Genomic DNA, 26322 nt, shown 5'->3' with positions numbered 1-26322 from the left:
ACATTATGTGGAAATATTGAAGCAACATCTCAAGACATCAGCCAGGAAGTTAAAGCTTGGATGCAAAGGGGTCTTCCAGATGGACAATGACCTGAAGCATTCTGTTAAATTAGTTACAAAGTGGCTTATGGACAACAGTCAATGTTCTGGAATGACCATCACAAAGTCCTGATCTCAATTCTGTAGAAAATAGAATAGAATAGAATAGAATAGAATAGAATAGAATAGAATAGAATAGAAAAATAGAATAGAATAGCCACTTTATTGTCAACCAGAACATTCACTAGTTGGTGCACATCAGACTGAAATTTCAATGCAAAAAATGCATGTGCGAGCAAGGCTGCCTACAAACCTGACTCAGTTCTACTAAGCTGAAATGGTAAAAAAAAAAAAAAGAATTCTGATTTTGTCTGACAGTGAGAAAACAAAGGCTATGTGTCTTTTTATACAATGTATGTAAACTTCTGGTTTCAACTGTATTTCCATAAAGTGATTCCAGATTCAGTGTGCGCAGGTGTGAGAGAAGCGGATGAGAATTCAGTTTCATGTCAAATACAGAGAAGATCAGCTGAACCACTGATGTGTCCAAATGTTCTGCTATCAAACTCATGAACGAAATATAAAATGCTTGCTTTCATGTTAATATGTTTTGTCATTTATGTATCATTACAGACTTTATAACTGTGGACTCTCAGAGAGTCACTGTGAAGTCGTGGCCTCAGCTCTGAAGTCCAACCCCTCCCATCTGATAGAACTGGACATGAGCTGCAACCAGAACCTGCAGGATTCAGGAGTGAAGCATCTTTCTGATGGACTGCAGAGTCCAAACTGTAAACTGGAAGCTCTCGAGTCAGTTCACTCATTGTTTTCAATATATTCAACTGAAATCCTTCTTTGTGGTTCGTAAATTTTCAGTGGAAGATTTGAATAAGACAGATACCAAGCTGATAAACACAGAAGAAGAAGGTGATGGAATAAATGAACGAATGAAGAGATTTGATGTTGATCCTGTAATGAGAGAGTGGACTGAGGTCAGCAGATGTTATTGATGTGTGGACATGAATAGGTGGATGAATGTTGTGCTGACATGTGGATGATGTGTGTAGAAGGCTGACATGATGATGATCCACAATAACAGAAGGACAAAGTCACTCTGCTGCTTTTAGAGAAAAGCTGATTGATGAGGACAAAGTAATGTTGAGCTGCACATTCAGAACCTGAACACATCTGATGGATCATCAATGATTTTATCTACATCTTTTATTCTTTATTCAGATTGGAGGGCTGCAGGTTGTCAGAGATCAGCTGTGATTCTCTGGTCTCAGCTCTGAAGTCCAACCCCTCCCATCTGGAACATCTGGACCTGAGTAGAAACAAGCTGCAGGATTCAGGAGTGAAACATCTGAGTGGTTTTCTGGAGAATCCAGGCTGCATCCTGAAGACTCTGAGGTCAGTTCACTGTCTGTCTGTTACTGTTGTAGATCTGATATGTTTAATGACAACTGAAGCTCAATTATGTTCAAACAGAACTTTCCATCACATGAAGCTGTAAATCCGCTGTGGTTCATATTTTCTGTTTTTTTTTAGTGAGTTGTGACAAGAGACGAGTGTTTGTAGCAGAAAGTGTAGAAAAAGTTGAGTGTTGGTTGTTAAAGTAAATCATGATGAAACTCTGAATGATTTCAAGCAGGAACTTTGTCTCCTGAACTCACTTCTTTTATTCTTTTATTCAGATTGGAGGAGCTGCAGTTTGTCAGAGATCAGATTTCGATTTTTTCTACGCATTTATAAGTGATTGAGAAAAACAGAATATTCTGTCAAAAGTTTGTTTTTACTGCTAAACAATTCAAGGCCTTGCCATTCAAAATTTCAAGTTATAACCCAGTTTTTAAAAAAGTGCAAGAGAAACTTCTATAGCTTAAATTTTACAATGATTAAGAAATTAAATAATGTTATGACGGAATAAATGGGAAGCATGTCTGTGGCAATATACAAAGTGATGGCCTCTGTAATTGCCTTAAAGCGGCTCCACTCTTGTCATACGGTACAACAGTTGGCGAATCTTTCAACAAGTGTCTGTTTTGGCGGAGCTGTGCTCGGGGTGCCGTCTTCGTGTCGAAGCCGCTTGCTCTTCTCCCACTCATCTGGGTGCTTGTTTTTTACGTGCTGAAACAAGTTTGTCGTGCTGCTACTTCCAGTTGCTACAGTCTTAAAACAAGTTTAGCAGCACGGCTTGGTCTGTTGATCGTCGCTTGGATCAAATCCGAACCAGTTCCATATGACAGAATTCCAATTTCCTTTCTTTGAACAGAGTTGTTTTCTACTCGCGGGGGCAGCCATGTTGTCTCTTTCTGTGTAATGCGCAGGGCGTGCTACGGAAGCCCACGAGTGAAGTGAAGCCTGAAACGCGAAAAAAGAAACTAACGGGAAAATATATGTCAGATCAATGGGAAAACACTCGAGTTGGTAAAATAAAAATCGATTTTAGTTATAAAATCGATAAATCGATAAAATCGATTTTATTCCCAGCCCTAGTTGAAGGTGACGTCTTCAAATGTCTGATTTTGTTCCAGCAACATTTTAAAACCACAAATATTCAGTTTAATGTGGTAGAAAAGATAAAGTGTTGACAGTGAACAAAGTAGAACCAGTTTGATGTTTTACTGGATAAATGAGTGAAACCATGATGGAAATGTTTCTGATGTTTTGTTCATGGACTCATCAAACAGTGGACTGATAGTTTCAGCTGTAATTGAAGCAGTTTTTCATCCTGAGAGACAGAAACTAACATTCAGCATCTGCTGGTTGAACCTCGATTGACTGCAAAAGTTGTGACAGTTGATTCTAAAACTAATAATAATAATCACAATATTATTTGTATAGCACCTTTCAGAAGAACATTAGCAAAGTGCTTTGACAGGTAGAATATAGTGATAAAGAGAAATAAAAGAGAACTTTAGTGGAAGGCGAGTCTATCAAAGTGAGTTTTAAGAAGTGATTTCAAAGAATTTCCTGATTGTGCGAGCCTTATCTCCTCAGGCAGGTCATTCCAAAGCCAAGGGGCCCTGATGGAGAAGGCCAGGTCACCATTGGATTAAAGCCTGGACTTTGGAATGACTAGGAGGGACCCACCTGAGAATCTAAGGCTGCATGAGGGAACATACGGGCTTAGCATGTCTAAAATATAGCCAGGGACAAGGCCCTGGCAAGCTTTAAAAGTGATCAGTAAAATCTTAAAATCCATTCTAAAACAGACAGGGAGCCAGTGGAGGGAAGCTAGAACAGAGGAGATGTGATGTTGTCTGTTAAAACCAGTAAGAAGCTGAGCTGCTGGTTCTGGACCAGTTGGAGGTGGGAGAGGGATTTTTGTGGAATGCCCAATAAAAGGGAGTTGCAGGAATCAAGACGGGAAAAAATGAGGGCATGGATGGTTTTTTCCAGGTCTGACTGAGGGAGGATTGGTTTGATTTTGGCAATGGTTCTTATCTGGAGGAAGCAGGATTGGACGACTTTGTTGATGTGAGGCGTGAAACTGAGGTCAGAATCAAACAGGACGCCTCGATTTCTGGCAACGGGCTTTACATTAGTGGATAGAGGACCGAGGATGTTGGCAGTGAGGCTGTTGTGGGGATTTGGAGGGTTGAACAGTATGATTTCAGATTTGGAGTTGTTTAATTGTAAGAAGTTCAGTGCCGTCTACCAGTTTATATCGTTAGAACAGTTAAAAACAGATGCTAGGCTTTCAGCAGGTTTCAGCAGGAGGTATATCTGTGTGTCGTCTGCATAGCAATGAAAAGAAACATGATGACGCAGTTTGACTGAGCTTATAAATAGAGAATAAAACTGGGCCAAAAATTGAACCTTGCGATACACCACAAGTAGTAGGAGCTGAGGAGGAGGAGTGGTTACCTATGGTGACCCAAATGGTTCTGTTTAAAAGAGAAGAATAAAACCAGTCAAGTGCAGAATCTCTGACACCAACCCAGGATCTAAGACGGTCCATTAAAATGGTGATTTACTGTGTCAAAGGCTGCACTTAAGTCTAAAAGAATTAAAACTGCGCTCTCTCCTTTGTCAGCAGCTAGAAGTAGGTCATTTGTAACCTTGAGGAGGGCAGTTTCTGTGCTGTGAAGAGCTCTAAAACCTGACAGAAATCTTTCAAAGATGTCATTATGACACATAAATGATCAAATGTGGGTGGAAACTAGTTTTTCTAAAACTTTGGACAGAAACGGAAGTTTGGAGATTGATCTAAAACTGTTAAGAACAGAGGGGTCAAGGTTGGGTTTCTTTAGACAGAGTTGGACCACAGCATGTTTAAAAGCAGAGGGGAAAGGAGCAGTTAAAAGGGAACTGTTAATAATCCATCAAATGCTGGGCCCAACAGTGTCAATAACCTCTTGAAGAAATGTTGTGGGAATGCTGTCCAGACTGCACGAGGTTGGTTTCATCTTATTTATGACATCCATTATGTGGGATAAAGAAAATGTTCTAAAATTGTTGAAATATGAAAAAATGTGGTGAGTAGAAGATCAAAGGACATCGGATGGGGTAATTGATTGCCTGATGTCATTAACTTTGTCAGTAAAACACTGTGAAAATGTTTCACAGGTTTCTTGAGAGGGATGGATAAAATGACAGAAGGAGGCAATAAGAGAATTTATTGTTTTGAATAAAAATCTGGAGTTAGAATGGTTTGCTAAAATCAACTTAGAAAAAAAGGCTGTTCTTACTTCTTTAACTGCAGTTTGATACTTTTTCAGAGCATCTTTCCAAATTTCAGAAAACACATGTAAACCAGACTTCTTCCATTTCCTTTCCTTCTTTCTGCGTCTCTTTTAAACTCTTGTGTGGTTTCATTAAGCCAGGACTGTAATGTGCTACTGCAGTGTTTGAGTTTAAAAGGGGCAACGCAATCTAAAATGGATTGACAATTGTAGTTGAAAAGGGAGAGCAACTCGTCTGTGTTAAAATTTGGATAAGAAGCAGAGATGAAAAGCTGGGAGAACTTGACGGAGGACGTGGGGTTAAAAACACGGTGGTGGATTGGAGCATTCTGACGGCCGGTAAAGTTGATAAAACTATAGTGAATAAAATGAGTTTTTGATGGGACACACAGATATCCTTGGTCACAAGATTGTAGGGACTGAGACGGCTGTACAACACCAGGTCTAGAGTTGGTCCTTAGAGTGTGTGGGCATTTCAACTGCTTGACGAGATTAAAAGAGTTTATTGTATCTAAAAAGGAAACGTTTGAGGAGGGCAGCAGACATGTATGTTAAAATCACCTAAGACAAGAATTTTCTCAGACTTGGACATATAAAAAGATAAAAGCTCAGAGAATTCATGAATAAAAATCCTGTTTGTCTTAGTTGGTCTGTAGATAATTAAATCAAAGATGGGACCTTTAAATCAATGATAAAATCAAGATATTCAAAGGACGTAAAACTGTTGTGTGAGGTGGCAGTACATTTCAAATTCTTCTTGTATATAACAGCAACCCCCCTCCCCTGCCTGACAGTCGGGGTTGATGCAAATGAAAGAAATTAGGGGGGTTGCTTCCAACAAAGCGACCCCCCTAATTTCTTTGGGGGGTTGCTTTTCTTCAACTGATGAACAGTTGAAGTCATTTATCAGGAACAATGGGAACATTTTCTGCTTCAGTTTCTGCTGATTTTCTTCTTTTCTCTGCTTTGTGTCATTTGAAAATGAAGATGTTTGTGTTTGAGAAAAGAGTTTGAAGACGTCACCTGGTCCTCTGAAAACTGTGATGGACACTTTCCACTATCAATGACAGATGGATCAATAATGAAGTCATCTGAATGTAGAGTCCTGATTGAAACGTCTCCATGGTTCCAGAACATGAAGATATTTTAGAGTCTGGAGCCTCATTTTGTCCACGTTTCCTTCTTGTGTGTTTGTGTGACTCTGAGCAGAAAGTGAAATAAATGTCCGAGTGTTTTTCCTGGTGTTTGTTGCTCAGCATGAGTTTGTGTGGATGGAGCCAGTGGTGGAGCTGCAGAGTTTCAGAGCTGAAGTCACTCCGTCTTTATTGAAGCAGCAGCATGTTGTCATTAATATTAATGAAGCTCTTCTTCACTGCTTCTGTTGGACTGTTTGAAGCTGCATCCTGTTGGCTTCAGCTGTTTGGAGTTTCCATTTTCTAAACTTGGACGTTCTGAAGCTTCTTCAGCTCTGAACTCATGATGAAACTCTGAATGATTTCAAGCAGGAACTTTGTCTCCTCAAGTCACATCTTTTATTCTTTATTCAGATTGGAGGACTGCAGGTTGTCAGAGATCAGCTGTGATTCTCTGGTCTCAGCTCTGAAGTCCAACCCCTCCCATCTGGAACATCTGGACCTGAGCTACAACGACCTGCAGGATTCAGGAGTGAAACATCTGAGTGGTTTTCTGGAGAATCCAGACTGCATCCTGAAGACTCTGAGGTCAGTTCACTGTCTGTCTGTTACTGTTGTAGATCTGATATGTTTAATGACAACTGAAGCTCATTTATGTTCAACAGAACTTCCATCCATGAAGCTGTAAATCTGCTGTGGTTCATATTTTCTGTTTTCTTTAGTGTGTTGTGACAAGAGACGAGTGTTTGTAGCAGAAAGTGTAGAAAATGTTCAGTGTTAGTTGTTAAAGTAAATAAATGTTTGTAATTTGTGCTGAAGAGTCACATCTGGATCCAGAAGATCTTCTGAACTCAGATCAGTTTGAAGTGACAAAGTTTAGTGAGTGAAGTAGAAATATTTCTTTGGTTTGTGTTGAGTTTTCTTTGACTGATCCTGATCCTGTTGATGATGCAGCATGTTATTGATGTGTGGACATGAATAGGTGGATGAATGTTGTGTTGACATGTGGATGATGTGTGTAGAAGGCTGACATGATGATGATCCACAATAACAGAAGGACAAAGTCACTCTGCTGCTTTTAGAGAAAAGCTGATTGATGAGGACAAAGTAATGTTGAGCTGCACATTCAGAACCTGAACACATCTGATGGATCATCAATGATTTTATCTACATCTTTTATTCTTTATTCAGATTGTGGCACTGCAGTTTGTCAGAGATCAGCTGTGATTCTCTGGTCTCAGCTCTGAAGTCCAACCCCTCCCATCTGGAACATCTGGAAATGAGCTACAACAACCTGCAGGATTCAGGAGTGAAACATCTGAGTGGTTTTCTGGAGAATCCAGACTGCATCCTGAAGTATCTGAGGTCAGACATCATGTTTTCTTTGTGTGCTGAGATGAATGTGATGTAAAGTTGAGGTGACTCTAAACTGCAGCCATCAGGCTGATGTTCTACTGATCCTCACTGAGGATCTTCATGGTAACGTCTGTTTTCTTCTTCTCTGCTTTCGTCCTTTGACTGTGGCAGAGAAATGTTGAGCTGCACATTTCAGAACAACTTCAGCTCATATCTGACCTCATGTTTCTCTTCAATTCAAACTGACAGCAGCAACTAACAGTTGTTTTTATTATTGATGGAGCTGTCAGTTATTTCAGTAGTTTAGTTCATCAGATGTTAAAAACTGAAAAATGTTGATCCCAGTTTGTCAGAGTTGAAAGTGACGTCTTGAAATGTCTGGTTTTGTTCCAGCAACATTTTAAAACCACAAATATTCAGTTTAATGTCGTAGAAAAGATGAAGTGTTGACAGTGAACAAAGTAGAACCAGTTTGATGTTTTACTGGATAAATGAGTGAAACCATGATGGAAATGTTTCTGATGTTTAGTTCATGGACTCATCAAACAGTGGACTGATAGTTTCAGCTGTAATTGAAGCAGTTTTTCATCCTGAGAGACAGAAACTAATATTCAACATCTGCTGGTTGAACCTCGATTGACAGCAAAAGTTGTGACAGCTGATTCTAAAACTAATAATAATAATCACAATATTATTTGTATAGCACCTTTCAGAAGAACATTCACAAAGTGCTTTGACAGGTAGAACATAGTGATAAAGAGAAATAAAAGAGAACTTTAGTGGAAGGCGAGTCTCTCAAAGTGAGTTTTAAGAAGTGATTTCAAAGAATTTCCTGATTGTGCGAGCCTTATCTCCTCAGGCAGGTCATTCCAAAGCCAAGGGGCCCTGATGGAGAAGGCCAGGTCACCATTGGATTAAAGCCTGGACTTTGGAATGACTAGGAGGGACCCACCTGAGAATCTAAGGCTGCATGAGGGAACATACGGGCTTAGCATGTCTAAAATATAGCCAGGGACAAGGCCCTGGCAAGCTTCAAAAGTGATCAGTAAAATCTTAAAATCCATTCTAAAACAGACAGGGAGCCAGTGGAGGGAAGCTAGAACAGAGGAGATGTGATGTTGTCTGTTAAAACCAGTAAGAAGCTGAGCTGCTGGTTCTGGACCAGTTGGAGGTGGGAGAGGGATTTTTGTGGAATGCCCAATAAAAGGGAGTTGCAGGAATCAAGACGGGAAAAAATGAGGGCATGGATGGTTTTTTCCAGGTCTGACTGAGGGAGGATTGGTTTGATTTTGGCAATGGTTCTTATCTGGAGGAAGCAGGATTGGACGACTTTGTTGATGTGAGGCGTCAAACTGAGGTCAGAATCAAACAGGACGCCTAGATTTCTGGCAACGGGCTTTACATTAGTGGATAGAGGAGCGAGGATGTTGGCAGTGAGGCTGTTGTGGGGATTTGGAGGGTTGAACAGTATGATTTCAGATTTGGAGTTGTTTAATTGTAAGAAGTTCAGTGCCGTCTACCAGTTTATATTGTTAGAACAGTTAAAAACAGATGCTAGGCTTTCAGCAGGTTTCAGCAGGAGGTTAAAATTTGGATAAGAAGCAGAGATGAAAAGCTGGGAGAACTTGACGGAGGACGTGGGGTTAAAAACACGGTGGTGGATTGGAGCATTCTGACGGCCGGTAAAGTTGATAAAACTATAGTGAATAAAATGAGTTTTTGATGGGACACACAGATATCCTTGGTCACAAGATTGTAGGGACTGAGACGGCTGTACAACACCAGGTCTAGAGTTGGTCCTTAGAGTGTGTGAGCATTTCAACTGCTTGACAAGATTAAAAGAGTTCATTGTATCTAAAAAGGAAACGTTTGAGGAGGGCAGCAGACATGTATGTTAAAATCACCTAAGACAAGAATTTTCTCAAACTTGGACATATAAAAAGATAAAAGCTCAGAGAATTCATGAATAAAAATACTGTTTGTCTTAGGTGGTCTGTAGATAATTAAATCAAAGATGGGACCTTTAAATCAATGATAAAATCAAGATATTCAAAGGACGTAAAACTGTTGTGTGAGGTGGCAGTACATTTCAAATTCTTCTTGTATATAACAGCAACCCCCCTCCCCTGCCTGACAGTCGGGGTTGATGCAAATGAAAGAAATTAGGGGGGTTGCTTCCAACAAAGCAACCCCCCTAATTTCTTTGGGACGTTGCTTTTCTTCAACTGATGAACAGTTGAAGTCATTTATCAGGAACAATGGGAACATTTTCTGCTTCAGTTTCTGCTGATTTTCTTCTTTTCTCTGGTTTGTGTCATTTGAAAGTGAAAATGTTTGTGTTTGAGAAAAGAGTTTGAAGACGTCACCTGGTCCTCTGAAAACTGTGATGGACACTTTCCACTATCAATGACAGATGGATCAATAATGAAATCATCTGAATGTAGAGTCCTGATTGAAACGTCTCCATGGTTCCAGAACATGAAGATATTTTAGAGTCTGGAGCCTCATTTTGTCCACGTTTCCTTCTTGTGTGTTTGTGTGACTCTGAGCAGAAAGTGAAATAAATGTCCGAGTGTTTTTCCTGGTGTTTGTTGCTCAGCATGAGTTTGTGTGGATGGAGCCAGTGGTGGAGCTGCAGAGTTTCAGAGCTGAAGTCACTCCGTCTTTATTGAAGCAGCAGCATGTTGTCATTAATATTAATGAAGCTCTTCTTCACTGCTTCTGTTGGACTGTTTGAAGCTGCATCCTGTTGGCTTCAGCTGTTTGGAGTTTCCATTTTCTAAACTTGGACGTTCTGAAGCTTCTTCAGCTCTGAACTCATGATGAAACTCTGAATGATTTCAAGCAGGAACTTTGTCTCCTCAACTCACATCTTTTATTCTTTATTCAGATTGAGGCGCTGCAGGTTGTCAGAGATCAGCTGTGATTCTCTGGTCTCAGCTCTGAAGTCCAACCCCTCCCATCTGGAACATCTGGACCTGAGTGGAAATAACCTGCAGGATTCAGGAGTGAAACATCTGTTAGATCTTGTGGAGAATCCAGACTACAGCCTGATGACTCTGAGGTCAGTAGAAGGTTCCATCAGTCTCTGCTGCTTTCAGCAGTTTTCTACTAAACTCAGTCAGTATCAAAGCAAAGATCCAGAGTCTCCTGTAAACCTGCAGCTTCTCAGTGAAGCTCTGAGAGCAGAACAGTGACAGAAACACAGAGACAGCAGTCAGCCAATCAGAGGAGCCACAAGCTTGTTGTCATGGTGTGTTTGAGTGGATGTGAAGCCGACTGTTGTTGTTGTGTTGATGTGTTTAGGAAATAAAGCTGATTCCAGCTGACAGTTATTGTTTGTTGTCTCTTTTCAACAGTGATCAGCTGATCAGTCTGTTTGTCACAGTTCTGAGATCAGTGAGACTGAAGTCCTGCTGCTCTTGATCCTGATGATCAGCTGATCAAACTCATTGATCTCCTCTGTTCTTTCTTCTTCTCTCTGCAGATGGAAGTGGTGGTGATCAGGACGGTGTTTGTGCTGAGAGGATGAAGTGTGTCCTGATGATCCAGAGGTTGAAGCAGCAGCAGCAGCTGGTGTGTAGAGACTCTGACTGGACCATGTTACTGGGAGGTGGACTGGGAACCAGTGTAAAGTGTGTTGTTATCACTGTGTAGTTTAGTGTTGCAGCTCCACACTGTGAATGATGGAGAACTGCAGTTAATGTTGACATGAAACGTTGGAGGTTGATGTCAGGTTGCAGAGTGTGCAGTAAGTTTCAGGATGTTTCTGTCACTGCAGGATCATATTTCATTTTTTTTTGTCTGCATTTATTCTCATTGTTTAACTCCACAAAAGAGGTGTCAACATTGTATGAGACTGATGCATATTTTAGTCTTGCAGCCAAATATTTTAATATTTAGTACATGTGTGTGACCATCACCAGCCCTCCCTGAAAGCTAAGCAGATATTCTTTATTAGAATTCCCTATGATGAGCCAGGGAGGGCAGTGCTACACCTCAGTGATGTGTGGGGGAAACAAAGACTGGACAGGACGAACAGGACGAACAGGACGAACAGGGATAGAAATTAACAGGTGGTGCTATTGCAATTAAAGATTGTAAGGTGGTGTGTTATTCCCAACAACTAACTGCCCATCAATAAAACAAAAAGAAAGAAAAAAAAATTAGCTAAAAAAAGAAAACCAACACAAAAGAAAAAGAGATTCACTAAATAAATAAATAAGTAGTACTGAGCACCATAATTGTGGATGTCTTGACAGTATAGAATAGAATGGAATAGAACAGGCCAGAAGAGGATACTAGTGAAGGAGAGAATGAGTTTAGGGTGGAGACTCTGGAGAGATTCTCATCACATTCTGGTGGGTCCCTTCATTCGCTGAAATGGGACTCGGCAGTAGCTGGCGAGACCTGGTCAAACATGCAAGTGTGAAGAACCCCGAAGCCCAGAACAGCAATCACGGCAAGGCAGGGCCAAGCCAACAGGGCAACCCTCCCCCCGGGCCGTAGGAGCCACAGGGCGGCGCTCCCAGAGAGCCACCGGGGCCACCGTGAACGACGCGGACCCGAAGAACAAGAGGGAGCAGCTACTGACACCCCCTGCGCGCCCAGACCGACCCAGGTGGCCCGGGGCACGAGGACCCACCCACCACCCAAACCCCAACCCCGCCCACCCCAGCGCCCACCAGACCACCCACCCCACAACCCGACCCGCCCACCCCCACTCCCTCTCCCTCCCCCGAGGGGGCCAACGGCCCCACGCAGCCAGGAAGCCAGACACAGGGGCCGAGCGGCCCGCCGAAGGGATGGCAACCAGCCCATCACAAGGCAGGCCGCCACCGGGAGCCAGTCAGAGGAAATCGGAGCCGGGACCCGATGCGAGTCCAGAGGGCAAAAATGGACAGTGTGGTGGGGCCCGGCGATGCCGACAGGGAAGCACCCCACATACCCCCCGCACCAGGCCCCAGGTGAGCGCAGTACACCCAGGGCCCCCACTCCCCGCAATGCGCCCTGACAACCCACCAGGACAGAGCCACCACATGCCACCAGCCCGCAGTACAGCCACAGCGCCCACCAGGATGGCCAATCCAGCCCCCGCAGCCCACCAAGAGCCACCGCACCAGCCTGGACCCGTCGGGCACGCAGGAGAACCCCCCCCGACCACAGCCCCCAGGTCCCGGGGACCCCCCAGCCACAGCAACACGGATGATGGTCCACCCCTGCCACCCCATAGCCATAAGGGGGCCGGGTCCCACCAGTGAGGCCATATTGGTGAAATCCCCCCCATTACTCCCTATTAATATGTCTCCCGATCCCAGACTGGAGACATTATCCCTGCACCGTGATAGTGTAACCCTGAGTGTCATGTGGTGCATTAAAAGTGGGGAGGCTGGGCGAGGCATCCAGGGGGCGGGCCAGAGGACCACAGAGGATGGCTACTCTGCAGCCTACCCTGACCCAAGTTCCCCGAGCCGTCCCAGACCTACCCCCAAGGTGTGAGTGTGTGTGGTGCATTAAAAAGAAATTAGAGAGCAGGGGAGGCAAGCAAGAGGGTGATGGGGAAGAGACAAGGCCGTAGAGCCCTGCCATCCGCCCCACCACAGAGCCCATCGTTCCCGCCCCCACCTGCTCTCAGGGGCCCTAACTGTTGTGTCCCTATATGTGCCTAAGAGTAACTATATACAGTGATGTGTGAAGTATGTGAAGTGCACAGTAAGAGGCAGTCTGGTGTGGATCCGGCCCATGAGGAAAGAGCAGCGGGGGAGACAGGTAGTAAGACCACTGGTACTGATGCAGAGGGACCCCCAGAGCCCAGAGGCAAGAGGCCAAGGTGGGTCCACACGAACCCAACCGGCCCAGCCAGCACCAAAACCCCAGAAGTCACAGCGCTGGAGCAGCGCCCTGGTAGGCGCCACAGCCCCACCACGGGCCAGCCGCATGCAGCACCCTGCCCCGGAGGGAGGACCAGGCCGCACCACCAGGAAGCAAGGGCCATGAGCCCCCACGCCCGCCCCGGAGCCGGCACGTCCAGGATGCAGGGCGCCCACCCCGCAGCATCACCGAGACCCCACCCACCCCACCATTCCCCAGGACCGCAGGATCATATTTCAGATGCTGCTGCTCACGTGCTCCAGTTTAGCAGCTTCAAAGCCACCAACAGGACTGTTGATGCTGTTCTTCTGGTCCTTCTGCCTCCAGATGTTCTGCCCAAACAGTCCACTTTAGTCTCATCAGTCCATCAGACTCCCAGAACTCTGCTTTGTTCCACACATGAAGATCTTGTTGTTCAGTTTTGTCAGACTTTAGTTGTTTCCATCATCAGGTCCTGCAGCTCTTTACCGATAAAACAGGTTTTCTACCAGCTGCTGCTGTCAAACATCTGCTTCCTCTTGGACAGATTTTGTCCAGTTTGATTTATTGACTCAGTTCTTCCACTGAGATTCCTCCTGGTCCATTCTTCAAATGAGCCAGAAAATCTTCAAGTCTTCATCAACATTCAGTCTCCTGGTGAACTCCAAGTATTTTCTATCCTCAGACTTAGTAAAGAACAAAACACCAAAGTCAGACTGGAAGTCAGTCAGAGTCAGATGAAGTCTGAGATTTACTGTCATTTCAGCTCCATGCAGCAAACAGAGGCTGGTTCATGAACACAGAGTCTGATTCTGAGCTGAAAATCCACATTTTTACCCTCTGACTGATATCTGCCCACTTGGAGCCTCAGTTCCAGGTTTTCAGTCCTTCATCTGTTTCTGGGGATGTTCCACTGTTATCTTTTAGTTTATCATGACCTCATCTTTGGTAATGATTCAGTCTAAACTTTTTACAATCATAATTATGAAACATAATCCTGAGTCATCTTGTAAATAAAAATAAAGGCCTTTGTGCTTTTAAATGAAGTTTCTCTGCACACTTAATAGAGTTGATTGTTGTCATGACTTTGTTTTTCCTTGTTTTCCACTAAAATATTGAGATAAACATCAGATCCTAACAGTCCATAAACTGTTCTTTCATTTATTCTTTTTCTTGTATTTTCATTTGTTTATTCATATATTTATAGTGCATAATTTATTCAGTGTATTCATTGATTCTTTTTTCATTCATTTCAACCAACTTATTCAGTTTTATCTCATGCGTGAAAAATCCCACCTGAAATAATTTCCATTATATTTTGAATCACTTGGTGGAAGTGCTGCATATCAATAGGTTGTGTTGCTTTTGATAAACATGATATTGTAGTTTTGTGCTTTGGCCACTAGAGGGCAGAAATCCACTATTCTGGATGTATTTTTACTTCATCAAGCAGAGAAGGATTCTCCTGGTAAGTGGCTGATTTTCTGTTTGAACTTTAAAAACACAGAAGCAAAAAACACAATCAGGCCAAGTGGAGAAGTTTTCTCACACAAATTACACCTCATTTCACATCTGCAGTCCTCATCAGTCTTCCAGTTATATTTGTTAGTCAAAACCAACTTGTAGTGATGGAAACTTGACCTTTTTCACATTTCACATGATCATATTCATACGATCAGATGACACATAAGAATTACAACGTGATTTGCAGGTTGATCTTTGCTCTGTTTGTCCTGTTCAGAGTCAGTAAAAGTGTCCTCCTCCAGCTGCTGTCCCTGATTCCTGTCCACTCTGAGAGGGACACAGTGAGACGGGCCGAGTCCCTGTGTGGAGCTCTGGGTGGAGAGCTGGACCTCAGTCACACCACACTGGACCAGAGGGTCTGTGGAGGTCTGGTCCAGATGCTGGACTCCTGTGAAGGACTGACTGAGCTGGACCTCAGTCACTGTCAGCTCAGAGACCAGCTGCTGCTGGTCCTCATCACACATCTGCACAAAGTCCAGGTCCTGGAGTGAGTCTCAGACCACTTCCTTCTCTGGGAGGCCGAACTCAGAATCAGCCTGTTGATCCTCTGACCTCCAAGAGGGTTCAGAGAGTCAAAGTAGACTTGATCTATTAGAAGAAGATAAAGGTCCAGATCATTGTGAAGCAGCCAGAAACAACATATTTATCTCCCAGAGTTCATTGGTGGGACTTTAAAGTCAGCTGCAGCCACATGAGCTGGAAGAACTCTGGCTTTAATTCTGCTTTTTACTTCCTGTCTGCAGTTTCTGCTTTTTGTTCTCGTCTTATTTTTGCTCACTGAGCTTCATTTTTCCCTGCAGTCTAAAGTCCTGCAGTTCTGTGGAAACAGAACATCATGAAGAAGGAGAGAGAATCAGAAACATCTTCTGTCAGGAGGACAAACTTCACATTTCATTCATTATGCAGTCCTTCCAGGATTTCGCAGGCCTTTTTCCAGATTGTTACGGCTGAAAATGCCTGAATTTGTAGCAGCTTTTCTAAAAAATTGCGATGCAAGTTGCGATGTTTTAAGTACATTTGCTGCAATGAAATTGCGGGAGACAGTGAATGTTGCTAAAAAGCTGCATTTTTTTCAGCTTTTACAGTGTTACAACATTGTAATTGACAATATTTATTCTGAAATTAATTGTTTAACGCTCCAACCCATTTACACAAAAGCTGACACACCATGGTGGTAAATTAGCAGCAGCCAGATACTGGTTTAACATGAAGTGGTTGGTAGATTTAAGGCACAAAATGATAATTTACTATGGACTGAATCACATTTGGACATTTCTGTCAGCAGGGGCAGATCCAGATTAATTTTAGTGGGAGGGAACAGGGGGGTACAACAGATATTTTGGGGGGGGCACCAAAAAGTTAGAAAAAAAAATTAAAGCTGCTACCAACCTCTCGCTTTTACAAAGTATTTTTCATGTTTTTTTGGCTCTGTGGTTTAACAGAATTATTTTTAAAAATAAACTCATGAAACAGGCCTGGACAAAAATGATGGTTCCCTTAACTTAATATTTTGTTGCACAACCTTTTGAGGCAATCACTGCAATCCAACCATTTGTGTAACTGTCAGTGAGACTCTGCACCTCTCAGCAGGTATTCTGGTCCACTCCTCATCAGCAGACTGCTCCAGTTGTCTCAGGTTTGAAGGTTCCTTCTCCAGACGCCATGTTTCAGCTCCTTCCACAGATGTTCAATAGGATTTAGATCAGGGCTCATAGAGGCCACTTCAGAATAGTCCAATGTTTTCCTCTTAGCCATTCTTGGTTGTTTTTAACTGTGTGTTCTGGATCATTATCCTGTTGCAAGACCCATGACCTGTGATTTTTCCCTACCTACCAACAATTTTGTCCACATGTGTATATCATGTGTGTTTGATGCAGAGGACCTTTATTAAACATGTGAGACTGTTTGTTCTTCTGTCAGGATCCATCAGAGACTCAAACCTGGACCTGGACATGGACCTCGACCTGGACCTGGACCTGGACCTGGACCTGGACCTGGACCTGGACCTGCACATGGACCTGGACATGGACCTGAACATGGACCTGGACCTGGACCTGGACCTGGGCCTGAATCCAGCTGTGTGTCCTTTAGGGGATTCAAGTCAAACTATATTCTTCTCTCCTTTAAAGACGACCAGCCTGTTGCTGTGAACAGGTAATCTGTGTGTAAATGTTGTAACTGTGTTCAGTGTGAGCGACTCATTTGAAACGTCTTTTCAAAGAAATGATCAAACACATGTAGAGATTCAGCTCAGCTTTATGTCACATCAATGTCCATGTTCCTGTGTGAAGAAGTGTGAGCTGTCAGAGTGGAAAGAATGAACGCTGTCAGAGTCTTTCTGAGGTGAAGAAGCTGCAGGACACCAGCTGCTCCAGCAGGTGGCGACTTTGTGCTTTGTTTCTAACAGTGTAGCAGGAACTTCCTCTCAGGTAGCAGGTGCTGCTGCATGGAGGAGGACAGATAGTTTTCTGAGCATGAACGCTGCTTTAATGTCCTGGAGAGATATGAGGCTTCATGAAGGCTTCTGGCTTGTTTCTAGGGATTGTTGCATTGACAAACTGAAGAACATGTTCTGTGATCAATCAGCTGAAAGCCAGAAGGAAGAAGTTTGGACTTTGTTGTTGCAGAGGAGGCCTCAGGTCCAGGACGTCTGTGCAGCTCCTCAGAGGCTGGAGGTTGAAGCTCAGCTGCTGCTCATGTTGTTGTGTTGTAATGCAGGATTTCTGGCTCATTAGCTGCAACAGGAAGCTGCTGTTATGTCCAAGGCCAAGAGAAATCTTTAATGAACTCATTAAATGCTCATTCATTCATATCCAGTGGAGGTAGAGGGTCCTGGATGCTGCTGCATCACATCAGCAGCTCTGATTGATAAACTTGTTGGTTTATCGTTCTTTGGGCTGAACAGTTTGTGGTGAGTTGCAGTTTTTCTTGCAGACATTGTGATTTAATTTGTGATAGAATTTCATAAAACAGAGAGCTGGACTCAGTGGACTCTGCTGCTCTGCTCTTCACCCTCAGACACAGTGATGGAGTTAAAGTGGACCTCCGGTGGACCTCCATCCCAGAGGAGGGAACACGGTCCATCCTCTCTACGCTGGACAGAGTTTCTCAGCTCAGGTCAGATATTAGTGCTGGTTTCCAGCCCATCATTGCTGTCCAACACACAGGACAGGATCCAGCTGTCCTCTGCCTCAGTATTAATGCACCACTGATCATTCTGTCTTCACTTATTTCATTCTGCAGCACTTTCTACCATCACAACTGTTTTTATCTAGATTATTTTCATCTCATCTCTCTGTGTCAGATTTACATATTTACAAGTATTTTCTAGAATTCATGCCTTTAAATGTCTTAGATGGAACTCTACACTCTACATCTGACCTTTGACTGCTTATTTCACTTCTGATGTCTCTTCTTGCACATAGAAAACTAAACATGGACGTTTGAACAAGGTTTTAAAGTGATTTTTACTAGTGGGGGTCTTTAAAAAGATTTCAGATCCTTGCAGTAAACTGCTTTACAATCAAAGCAGCTGCATGACTGTAGCAGCATTTTACTGTCAACATGTGCAGAGTCTCAATGTCTGTCATTTGACTTTTGGACCATTTTAAGGCTTCATTCCATGCAGAAATAGAAGAGCAGATGGACTTTGGTTGTAAGTGAATAAAAAGACACGGTGACACCTTTTTACCTGCAGGATCACTTGCTGGGCTGCTTTTAATCAGCTGCTCCAGCAGTGAATGAAAAGAACATTTAGAAGTCTGAGCTTCACTTCTTTACTTTCTAATGAATCCCATTCAAATCACCTCAAACTCTCTCTGCACAATTCTGTAACCAATATAAGGGGAATAAGAAAATAGATAGGTAATAGGAAATGGGACCAGTATCAGAAGATTTAAAGGTACGACAGGAGCCCTGATGCTGAATAACTACAGTGAAATATGACACAGATAATGCAACTAGAAAATACAGTTGTATTGAATTGAAACAAATAAAAGTTGCAGCTGCTTATTGTACAAATTCCCCATTTACAGAAACACAATTAATAACGTAGATCACGTCCAATCTGAAGTTTTAGTCCTTTGTCCTCAGTCCAAATAGTCCAATAACAGTTCAATAGTTCATTCACATGGGTTGTGTGACACAAACCCACAACACAGTTCAATCCTACCTCACGTCACACCTGTAGGTTCTTTTGGGCAGTGGCTCACCATCCATTCATGGAGTTCTTCAAAATGTCTTCCAGTAATCCTCAGCAGAATGTAGGAGACTTCAGTTCTCACACTAGTGCAATCTGGTGTTGGAATCCAACTCAAAAAACCTGACCTATGGGCAAGGTCAGAATTCAATTACATTTGTGTTTGAACAAAGTAACTGTAAATCATCTCTCATCTCATTTCTCAAGTTATCAAACACAGAACTATTTCACACATTCAGTTCAAAAAATATCATGACCAGTTTTAATTAGTTTCCCAAGTTAAAGGTTGACATACTGAACTTACACACTTCAGGAAAATTAATTAACCTTGTGCAACCATACACAACACACAAACACACAACTGTAATTGTTCACCTTAAAATATGAACTTATAAAACATGAATACACCACGTTTCATCTTCTTTTAACTACCAAACGAACACGTGTCAGAATGCTAACATCTTTAGCATAAGCAAATGTAACTTGCAATTAGGGTTGCCACCCGTCCCTTAAAATACGGAAACGTTCTTTATTCGACAATTAATTGTTGCATCTCGTATTGAATCAATACGGGACGCAAGTTGTTCCGTATTTTCATAAATGCCCCGAGTGTCACACACTCATCAAAACTGCATAATGAATAAAATAAAACACAGGAAATATTAAGGGCAGCCAATTTCATCTTCGTAGGACCAATGAAGCGAGGACCCGATGCCAGGTCCAGTGGACAGACTTCAGACGTCTCTGCATGTCCGGTCCTGTCTCTGGTTGCCTGGTTACAGAAGCTGCTGCACCCGCACCTTTAAAAATGTCTACACCTGAAACTCCACCACGTCTAAAGAAGCAAAAACGTTTGGAAATGTACAGACTGGAGTGAGAAGAGTGGAACCCCTGGCAATGGATACAAGGCAAACTGTGTTTTCTGTTGCTCATGGACTGGCTGAAGTAAGGCAGCATCAGGAGACAAACATGGAGGAAATATGAGAACAGAGAGAACCCAACCAGCAGGTCACAGTTTATCATCATCTAATCATCTCCTGAAGTCCATATGGTAAGTGGACATCATGATGAGATCAGCTAGATTTCCTACAGTATATGGCTGTGAATTTACCAGAGGATGCTTATAATAATGCTGATGTGGCCGTAGACTCTACACTATTTTAGTGACTCAGTAAATGCCTAAGTTGGTTATTATTTTTTTTAATGATTTTTAGTTTTTAATAAACATTTATTTAATAGCCTATATGTAATCAGACATGGCTTTTGCCTAAAAAGAATAATACTTCATTGCACAAGTAAAAGTATAGTAATTTTTAAAACTGTTCAAATTATTATATGTTGTTAAAAAAAAAAAAAAAAAACACATCCTAGTAATATGTCAATTAAAAAAGCGTATAGTATAGCATGTTCCCAACAAATGTCATAGTATAGCCTTTGGTCCAGAAAATGTCCATAGTATAGCATGTCGCTCTAAAATTGTCATAGTTTAGCATGTTGCTCTTAAAACGTCATAGTATAACATGTCGTCCAAAACACGTCATAGTATAGGATGTCGCCAAACAAACATCATAGTATAGCATGTCATCAAAAAAACACCATCGAATAGCCTTTGGTCTAAAAACTTCATAGTATAGCAGGTCGTTCAAAAAAACGTCATAGAAAAGCCTTTAGTCCACAAAACGTTGTTTTGTCCCGGCTGTCTGAAGTAGGTGAGGAGCAACACAAAAACACTCCAAACGCTGGTTTCCAGAGGGTTAGACGAGTATTTACTTGAAAGAGTAAGTTTACAACAACACAACATGTGAGGGGGTTAAAAGCAAATGGGTGTTAGTAAAATAAAAATAAATAAACAGAACTAACTTCAAAACACACCGCAGTGGCACCGTAAACTAAAACTACCAATGGGTTCCCTGTTTTCCTTTCTGAACATTTCAAAGGTCCCTCTCTATCTCCCCACACATCCACCAACCACTGGAACACATCTCCAAAGTTCTGCTGGACCAGCTCAGCTTCCCCTCAGAAGAAGTGCTGCCACCTGCCAGATGAAGGAGCCTTTTGAGAGGCAGCTGGCATCGTGATTGGACTGTACTTTGGTCTGTTCCAATCCAGCTTCAGCTCCAGAGACGGCAGGCGGGACGAGTCAACGGAGGCCTGGTGGACGAAGGCATGAAGCTGAGTACAATCCAGAAAACAACAGAGGAGGAGTGCAGCAGCCCAGAGCCAGAACAACCAGAGTAGCATCGTATGTCTCTTAGAAAACATCATAGTATAGCCTTTGGTATGAAAACCGCCATCATATACATCGTATATTGTACAAATAACAAGTCAAAGGAAAGAGACATACATTGTAAATTGTAGTAATTGTGGGCTGACTGATTTACTGATTCTCAGTATTTTATTTTTTACTGATTTATGGTAATAAATACATTTAAAAATGGTGCTACTTTGGCTCTGAACCTTTATCTACCTGTGGTCGCTCTGTCTTCTGGAGTGATTTGATTGGTTATACATCACGAATAAAACTCCTTTAACTTAACATCTGTAAACAAAACAAAAACGTATCAACAAAGTTTTCTGTTAGAGTTTGTGTTCTTCTCAGTTTAACTCCAAGATTTTAAATACTTTCATTTACTGCAAATGAATATCTACTCCAAATGTCTCACTAATAATCATTATCAGCCTTAAAAACCCACAAAACACCCCTCTATTCTGGACCACACTTAGTACAGTCCGGTTCCCCCTTCTATAAATCTGCTTGGAATCTTCCACTTCCTGTTTGTCAAAGTGGCCTTCTACCTGGACAGGTTTTGTTGGAGCTCATGCAACAAACATTTTGGGTAACTGCACTTTAATATGGATGGATGACACTGAATTAGAGTCTGTTTTAATGAGACTGAGTTAAGATGTGCAGCTCTGTCATTAAATAGGAAATTATTTCTCAGAATTCACAGAGAAAAGTCTGAAATGTTTGCTAGGTTAGCATCACACATGTTCTTTGGCTCAGCTAAAGCTAACTCTCTCCAACTTCCGGATCTCTTGAGTTGCTTGTTGTTAAAATATCTTGCTAGAGGTGCTGAAGCTCAGAAAGTCTGAGATGTTTGTTCAAAATAAGCTCATTCTCAAGTCTTATCTGAACTGTCCTCTTTTGTTTGAACTTTCCCTAAACTTAGGAGTTAATGACAGAGCAGCACATCCAGACTCAGTCTCATTTATGTAGAGATTAAACTTCAGTGTCATTCATTGATGTTAAAGTGCAGTTTTTCAAATGTTTGTTGCACATGCTCCCGACCAAACCAGTCCAGGTGGAAGACGATGTGAAGAGAAAGCTCCAGAGGATGAATATCACACATTTACATTGGAAATAATGTCCTTTAATTAGACATTGTCATGCAAAAGTTGGATTTCCCTTTAATGATGTTCAAATCTTTGTTGAGTGTTTTGTTGATGTTGGTTTCTAAATGTTTTCTGACACTCGGCCACAAAGATTAAAACTTTCTGCGGCTCACAAGCTGCAACAATTCACACATTATCAACTATCTTTCTGACTAAACTAAGATAAAAAGTGAAAAACTGCCCGATTCCTGCATCATGAACGTAAATCTTTTTGGTTTTTATGACAGTAAACTGAATATATTTGGGTTTGACATTTTACAAACCAAAACAAGAAATGAATTACTGGAGAAAACAATCAACAGATTAATGGACAAAGAAAATGTGTTTTCCAACATATATGGCTGAATTACTCCAACATTACAAGATACATACAATTTTAATTCAATTTTATTTATACAACAGCAATTGCAGGTCAAATTGTCTCAAGACGCTTTATTTCTATATTTTTTGTCATATTTAAAATATGACAAAGTAAGAAATTTAAACCTCTTGACTAATCCAATTTATTATTTGGTTTTTAAGAGACTAATGGACAATTAAAATAAGTTTCTCCACTAAAACTAATAAACATGAGGTAAAATAGAAGGAAGAGTCTTAATACTGCAGTCCCACAACGACAAGAATAAAGTTTGTCAACAAAAACTAAATCTGCAGGTGGATTCCATTAAAGTCCTAATAAATGATAATAAAGTTTGATACTAAAGGTTTGTGGTGCTAAAAATGTCCAAGTAAAGATATCAGGTAGAACATCTGGATGGAGGTTGATAAAAGTTGACCTCCCTTCATTTCTCTGGAGCAACTCCATGGATTTTATGGATGGTGGTTAAAGACCTGCTCTTCTAGTGGTCTTCCTTCTAGTCGTTGTAAAAAGTCAGTCCATCCTGGCCGACTTCAACACCTCTTCATGACAACTCGTTCTGCCTCCGACCTGGTGGAAACTCCAGAAACTCTGGAAAACCCATGGAGACTCGAAGAACTCGTGGAGACTCGAAGAACTCGTGGGGCGGGGGAAGGTGTGGTGGGTGGTGGGGGGAGGTGGGGGAGTAGAGGGGGGAGGCCGCCACCCACCTCCCCGCCTACTCTCCGCCCTGACTCCACCCAGACTCCGCCTCGGCTCCACCCATGTGGTCACTTCAGACACTACGATGCCAAAGGGACGACAAAATTATTTCTTTTCATCTGATTTGTAGCTCAGTGAGTTAAGGATTTGCCTATGGAGCTGCAGGTCGCTGGTTCAAGACCAGACCCTTCTTAAATTTTATCAAAATCCTGACAAAGACAAAGAAAGAAAAAGGCCAGTGGTGGGTCTTGAACCTGCAACCTTCCACTTGGTAGTCTGTCTTCTTAACCCCTGAGCTACTTGCTCAGATACTAATTCTTCTTTTTTTTGCGCATTTATCATCTATTTATTGTCGTTTTCGAGTTTTTTTTTGACTTGAGTCTCATCTCGACCGTTTTTCTCAGGAGGTTGGACTTCTGCCTTTGTGCTGGAGGGTTGAACCCTCAGTTCCAAGACTTTCCAAAGCCTCCACACCTCCCGAGTCCTCAGGACCTGAGCTTTCAGACAGTCCAAGGACTGATATCTTCTAAGTCCCACAGTAGTTCTCTGTTAGATTTAACTTTCACACAGTCCAAGGACTGATATCTTCTAAGTTCCTGAGTAGTTCTCTGTTAGTTTGAACCTTTAGACAGTCTGAGGACTGAAATCCTAAAAGTTCTTGAGTAGTTCTCTGTTAGTTTGAACCTTCAGACAGTCTGAGGACTGAAGTTTTAAAAGTTTCTCAGTACTACTCTGTTAGTTTGAACCTTTAGACAGTCTGAGGACTGAAATTTTAAAAGTTTCTCAGTACTTCTCTGTTAGTTTGAACTTTCTGGTTAACAGAAGCCTTAAAACTTGTGACCATGAGTCTTGATTTCACATTTAGACCATCGATCTGAGTTCTTCTCAGACCTTCACCTGTGGGTTTTCTAGAAATCCTCAACAAATTTTGATTCTCTTCACTGAACAGTAAAGTTGGTGGAGATCAGAAGATAACATTAGTTTGATTAATGCCTTCAACTACTAGTAGACTTTATCTGGAAAGCATTTTTCTGAAATGAGTTCTTAGTAAATCTGTCCACAATCAAACCAAGAACATAGAAAGAGGAAATGTTTGAAGAAACAACTTGATGTTTTCATTTCAGACTAGAAAACACTTTAAGACATTGATCTGTTTTTGCTCTTTTTGATCGTTTTATTGTCTCTTCTGTTTAATTTGATCTTCTAAAGTTTAACTGGTGTCTTTTCAAATGTTTTGTCTTTAGTTTGATTCTTCTTAATTGTTTAGTTTTGCTCTTTTCTCACCTTTTATTCTTTTCTAATGTCTGATTTGATTTCGAAATGTTTTCTTTTAATGTTTAATTGTTGTTTTTTCAAATATTTTATCAGCTTGTTTGAAAAATGTCTTTTTCTTTCAAAATGTTTAATTTTTCGATTAAATCTTTAAGGTTTTTCTTTTTAAATGTTTTACCACCTTTTAATGTTTAATTTTCTTTTTAAATGCTTCATTGAATTTTCTGTGTAATTCCTATTTCGAGTTTTATTGTCTTTAAGATTGCATTTTCTAATTAAACATTTAATCTTTTAATTAAATGTTTTGTCTTTTTAAAGGTTTAATAATCTAATTTAATGTTTTGTATTTTTTTAAATGTTTAATTTTCTTCTTGTTTAATTGTATTTTTAAATGTTTATCTAAAATATTTCATCTTTAATGTTTAATATTTTTGTTTAAAAATTGTTTAATTTCAGAATTACATGTTTTGTATCTTCTGTTTAATTATTTAATTAAATATTTTGTCTGTTTAATACAATTTAATTGTATTTAATGTTTAATTTTCTTTTTAAAAGTTTTATTGTATTAAATGTTTTTTTTCCTTTGATTTGATTGCTTTTTTAATGTGGTTTAATTCTTTAATCTTTTTTTCTGTCAAGATTTTAACCCCAACCTTAAAAATGAAACCAACCCTTAAATCACAATGAAAATACTTCTGTTGTCACAATCATGAGTTAGTCAATTTTTCAGTTTATCAATTCAACTTTATTTGTTTAGCACCTTTCACACAGATGGCAAAACTAAACAAGCAAAGAGAAAAAACTATGCTCAAACTATGATTAAAACTCAAAAACATATTCAAAAAAAAAAAAAATTAACATGGTAATAAAATGTGTTGTATCCAGTGGATGGAGGGAGTTTATTGAAGTCTTCTTGGGGTCACATGGGAAATCATTTAAAATATAAACTTGATATTCAGTCTAAGGAAACTGGAAACTGCAGAGCGACAGAAGAACCAACAGTATCTCCTGTTTTCTCCTTTAATGAGTTGATTCTTGTGCTTTCAGACCAAAGAACTACAGACTCTTCACAACCTGCTCAAACTCCTGGTACAGGACCTCACCACACGGGTCAAGAAGGTTTCTGTCTCATTTCTACTCTGAAGCTCACCTTCTCCTGCTCAAACTGCTGACAAATGTTTCTGCTGCTCTAAAGTCTGGTCTCCAGAACTCCCTAAAAACTCTCAAAGGCTCTTCTGCTGCAGGTTGCTTTGTAGAACTGTTCCAGAAAACCTCACTAAACCACATGGAGGGGCCTCAAGATAGTCGTCCAAATGAAACCGTACAAAAACCAAACTAGCACAACCCAAACGCTAAAGTCTCCTGCAGCCTACCAGAGAACCTCTGAGAACAGAGAATCAGGACAGGAACTCTTACCTTCTGGACAACCAACCTTGGTTCTCAAACAAGAATACAGAATGTATCTGACCAGAAACCTCTAAAGACTCACTACAGCCAAGATAAAGACACAACGCAGCTGCACCAAATCCACTAATCACTGCACACATTAGCACCATGTGCTAACTGTGGTTAAAGAACCACATTTACCAAGACAACTATCCAGTACAAAGCCCTAAAACACACCAAGAAACACATTAAAGCCGATTTTACTGCTGGAAGCTGCAAGCAAACGCCTAAAGAACAACCTAAAGCAACGAAGCCAAACCCGGTTCACTGGTGAAGAGAAACAGAGGAAATGTTTGTCTGCAGATAAATAAAGCAGGAAGACACTGAGCTGCTCAGGTGTTCCTGATAACACCAAGCAGCCAC

At 41.3% G+C, this 26322-nt stretch overlaps 1 protein-coding gene across 7 annotated transcripts; it reads left to right on the top strand.

Annotated features, from left to right (window-relative positions):
• Positions 1–272: 272 nt before the first annotated feature.
• On the top strand, positions 273–25972 carry LOC118470442 (ribonuclease inhibitor-like). Of its 7 annotated transcripts, none has more exons than XR_008600757.1 (10): positions 317–849; positions 1276–1449; positions 6275–6448; positions 7052–7225; positions 10107–10280; positions 10704–10792; positions 16511–16744; positions 17609–17707; positions 19479–19839; positions 25561–25972. XR_008600757.1 is itself a non-coding variant. In XM_055008334.1 (6 exons), the coding sequence occupies exons 1-6, from the start codon at positions 659–661 to the stop codon at positions 10717–10719; spliced, it is 903 nt and encodes a 300-aa protein (XP_054864309.1). In that variant the 5' UTR covers positions 326–658; the 3' UTR covers positions 10720–14112. The 7 variants fall into 7 exon arrangements, 4 of the variants coding, with proteins under 4 accessions (XP_054864312.1, XP_054864311.1, XP_054864310.1 ...); XR_008600758.1 differs by lacking the exon at positions 25561–25972 and adding an exon at positions 20726–23187; XR_008600759.1 differs by lacking the exons at positions 16511–16744; positions 17609–17707; positions 19479–19839; positions 25561–25972 and adding an exon at positions 20726–23185.
• Positions 25973–26322: the final 350 nt, after the last annotated feature.

Source organism: Amphiprion ocellaris, chromosome 24, assembly GCF_022539595.1.
Source record: "Amphiprion ocellaris isolate individual 3 ecotype Okinawa chromosome 24, ASM2253959v1, whole genome shotgun sequence".
Classification (NCBI taxonomy): Eukaryota; Metazoa; Chordata; class Actinopteri; family Pomacentridae; genus Amphiprion; species Amphiprion ocellaris.
The sequence above is the reverse complement of the archived record's forward strand: the minus strand, read 5'-3'. Positions and strand labels throughout refer to the sequence as shown.

Bases quoted from the DNA above. Each gene is read 5' to 3' on its own strand.
- LOC118470442 (XM_055008334.1), top strand. From the start codon at position 659: ATGTATCATTACAGACTTTATAACTGTGGACTCTCAGAGAGTCACTGT. The intron at 6,449-7,051 runs GTCAGTTCACTG...TTCTTTATTCAG, and splicing joins TGCATCCTGAAGACTCTGAG to ATTGTGGCACTGCAGTTTGT. The intron at 7,226-10,106 runs GTCAGACATCAT...TTCTTTATTCAG, and splicing joins TGCATCCTGAAGTATCTGAG to ATTGAGGCGCTGCAGGTTGT.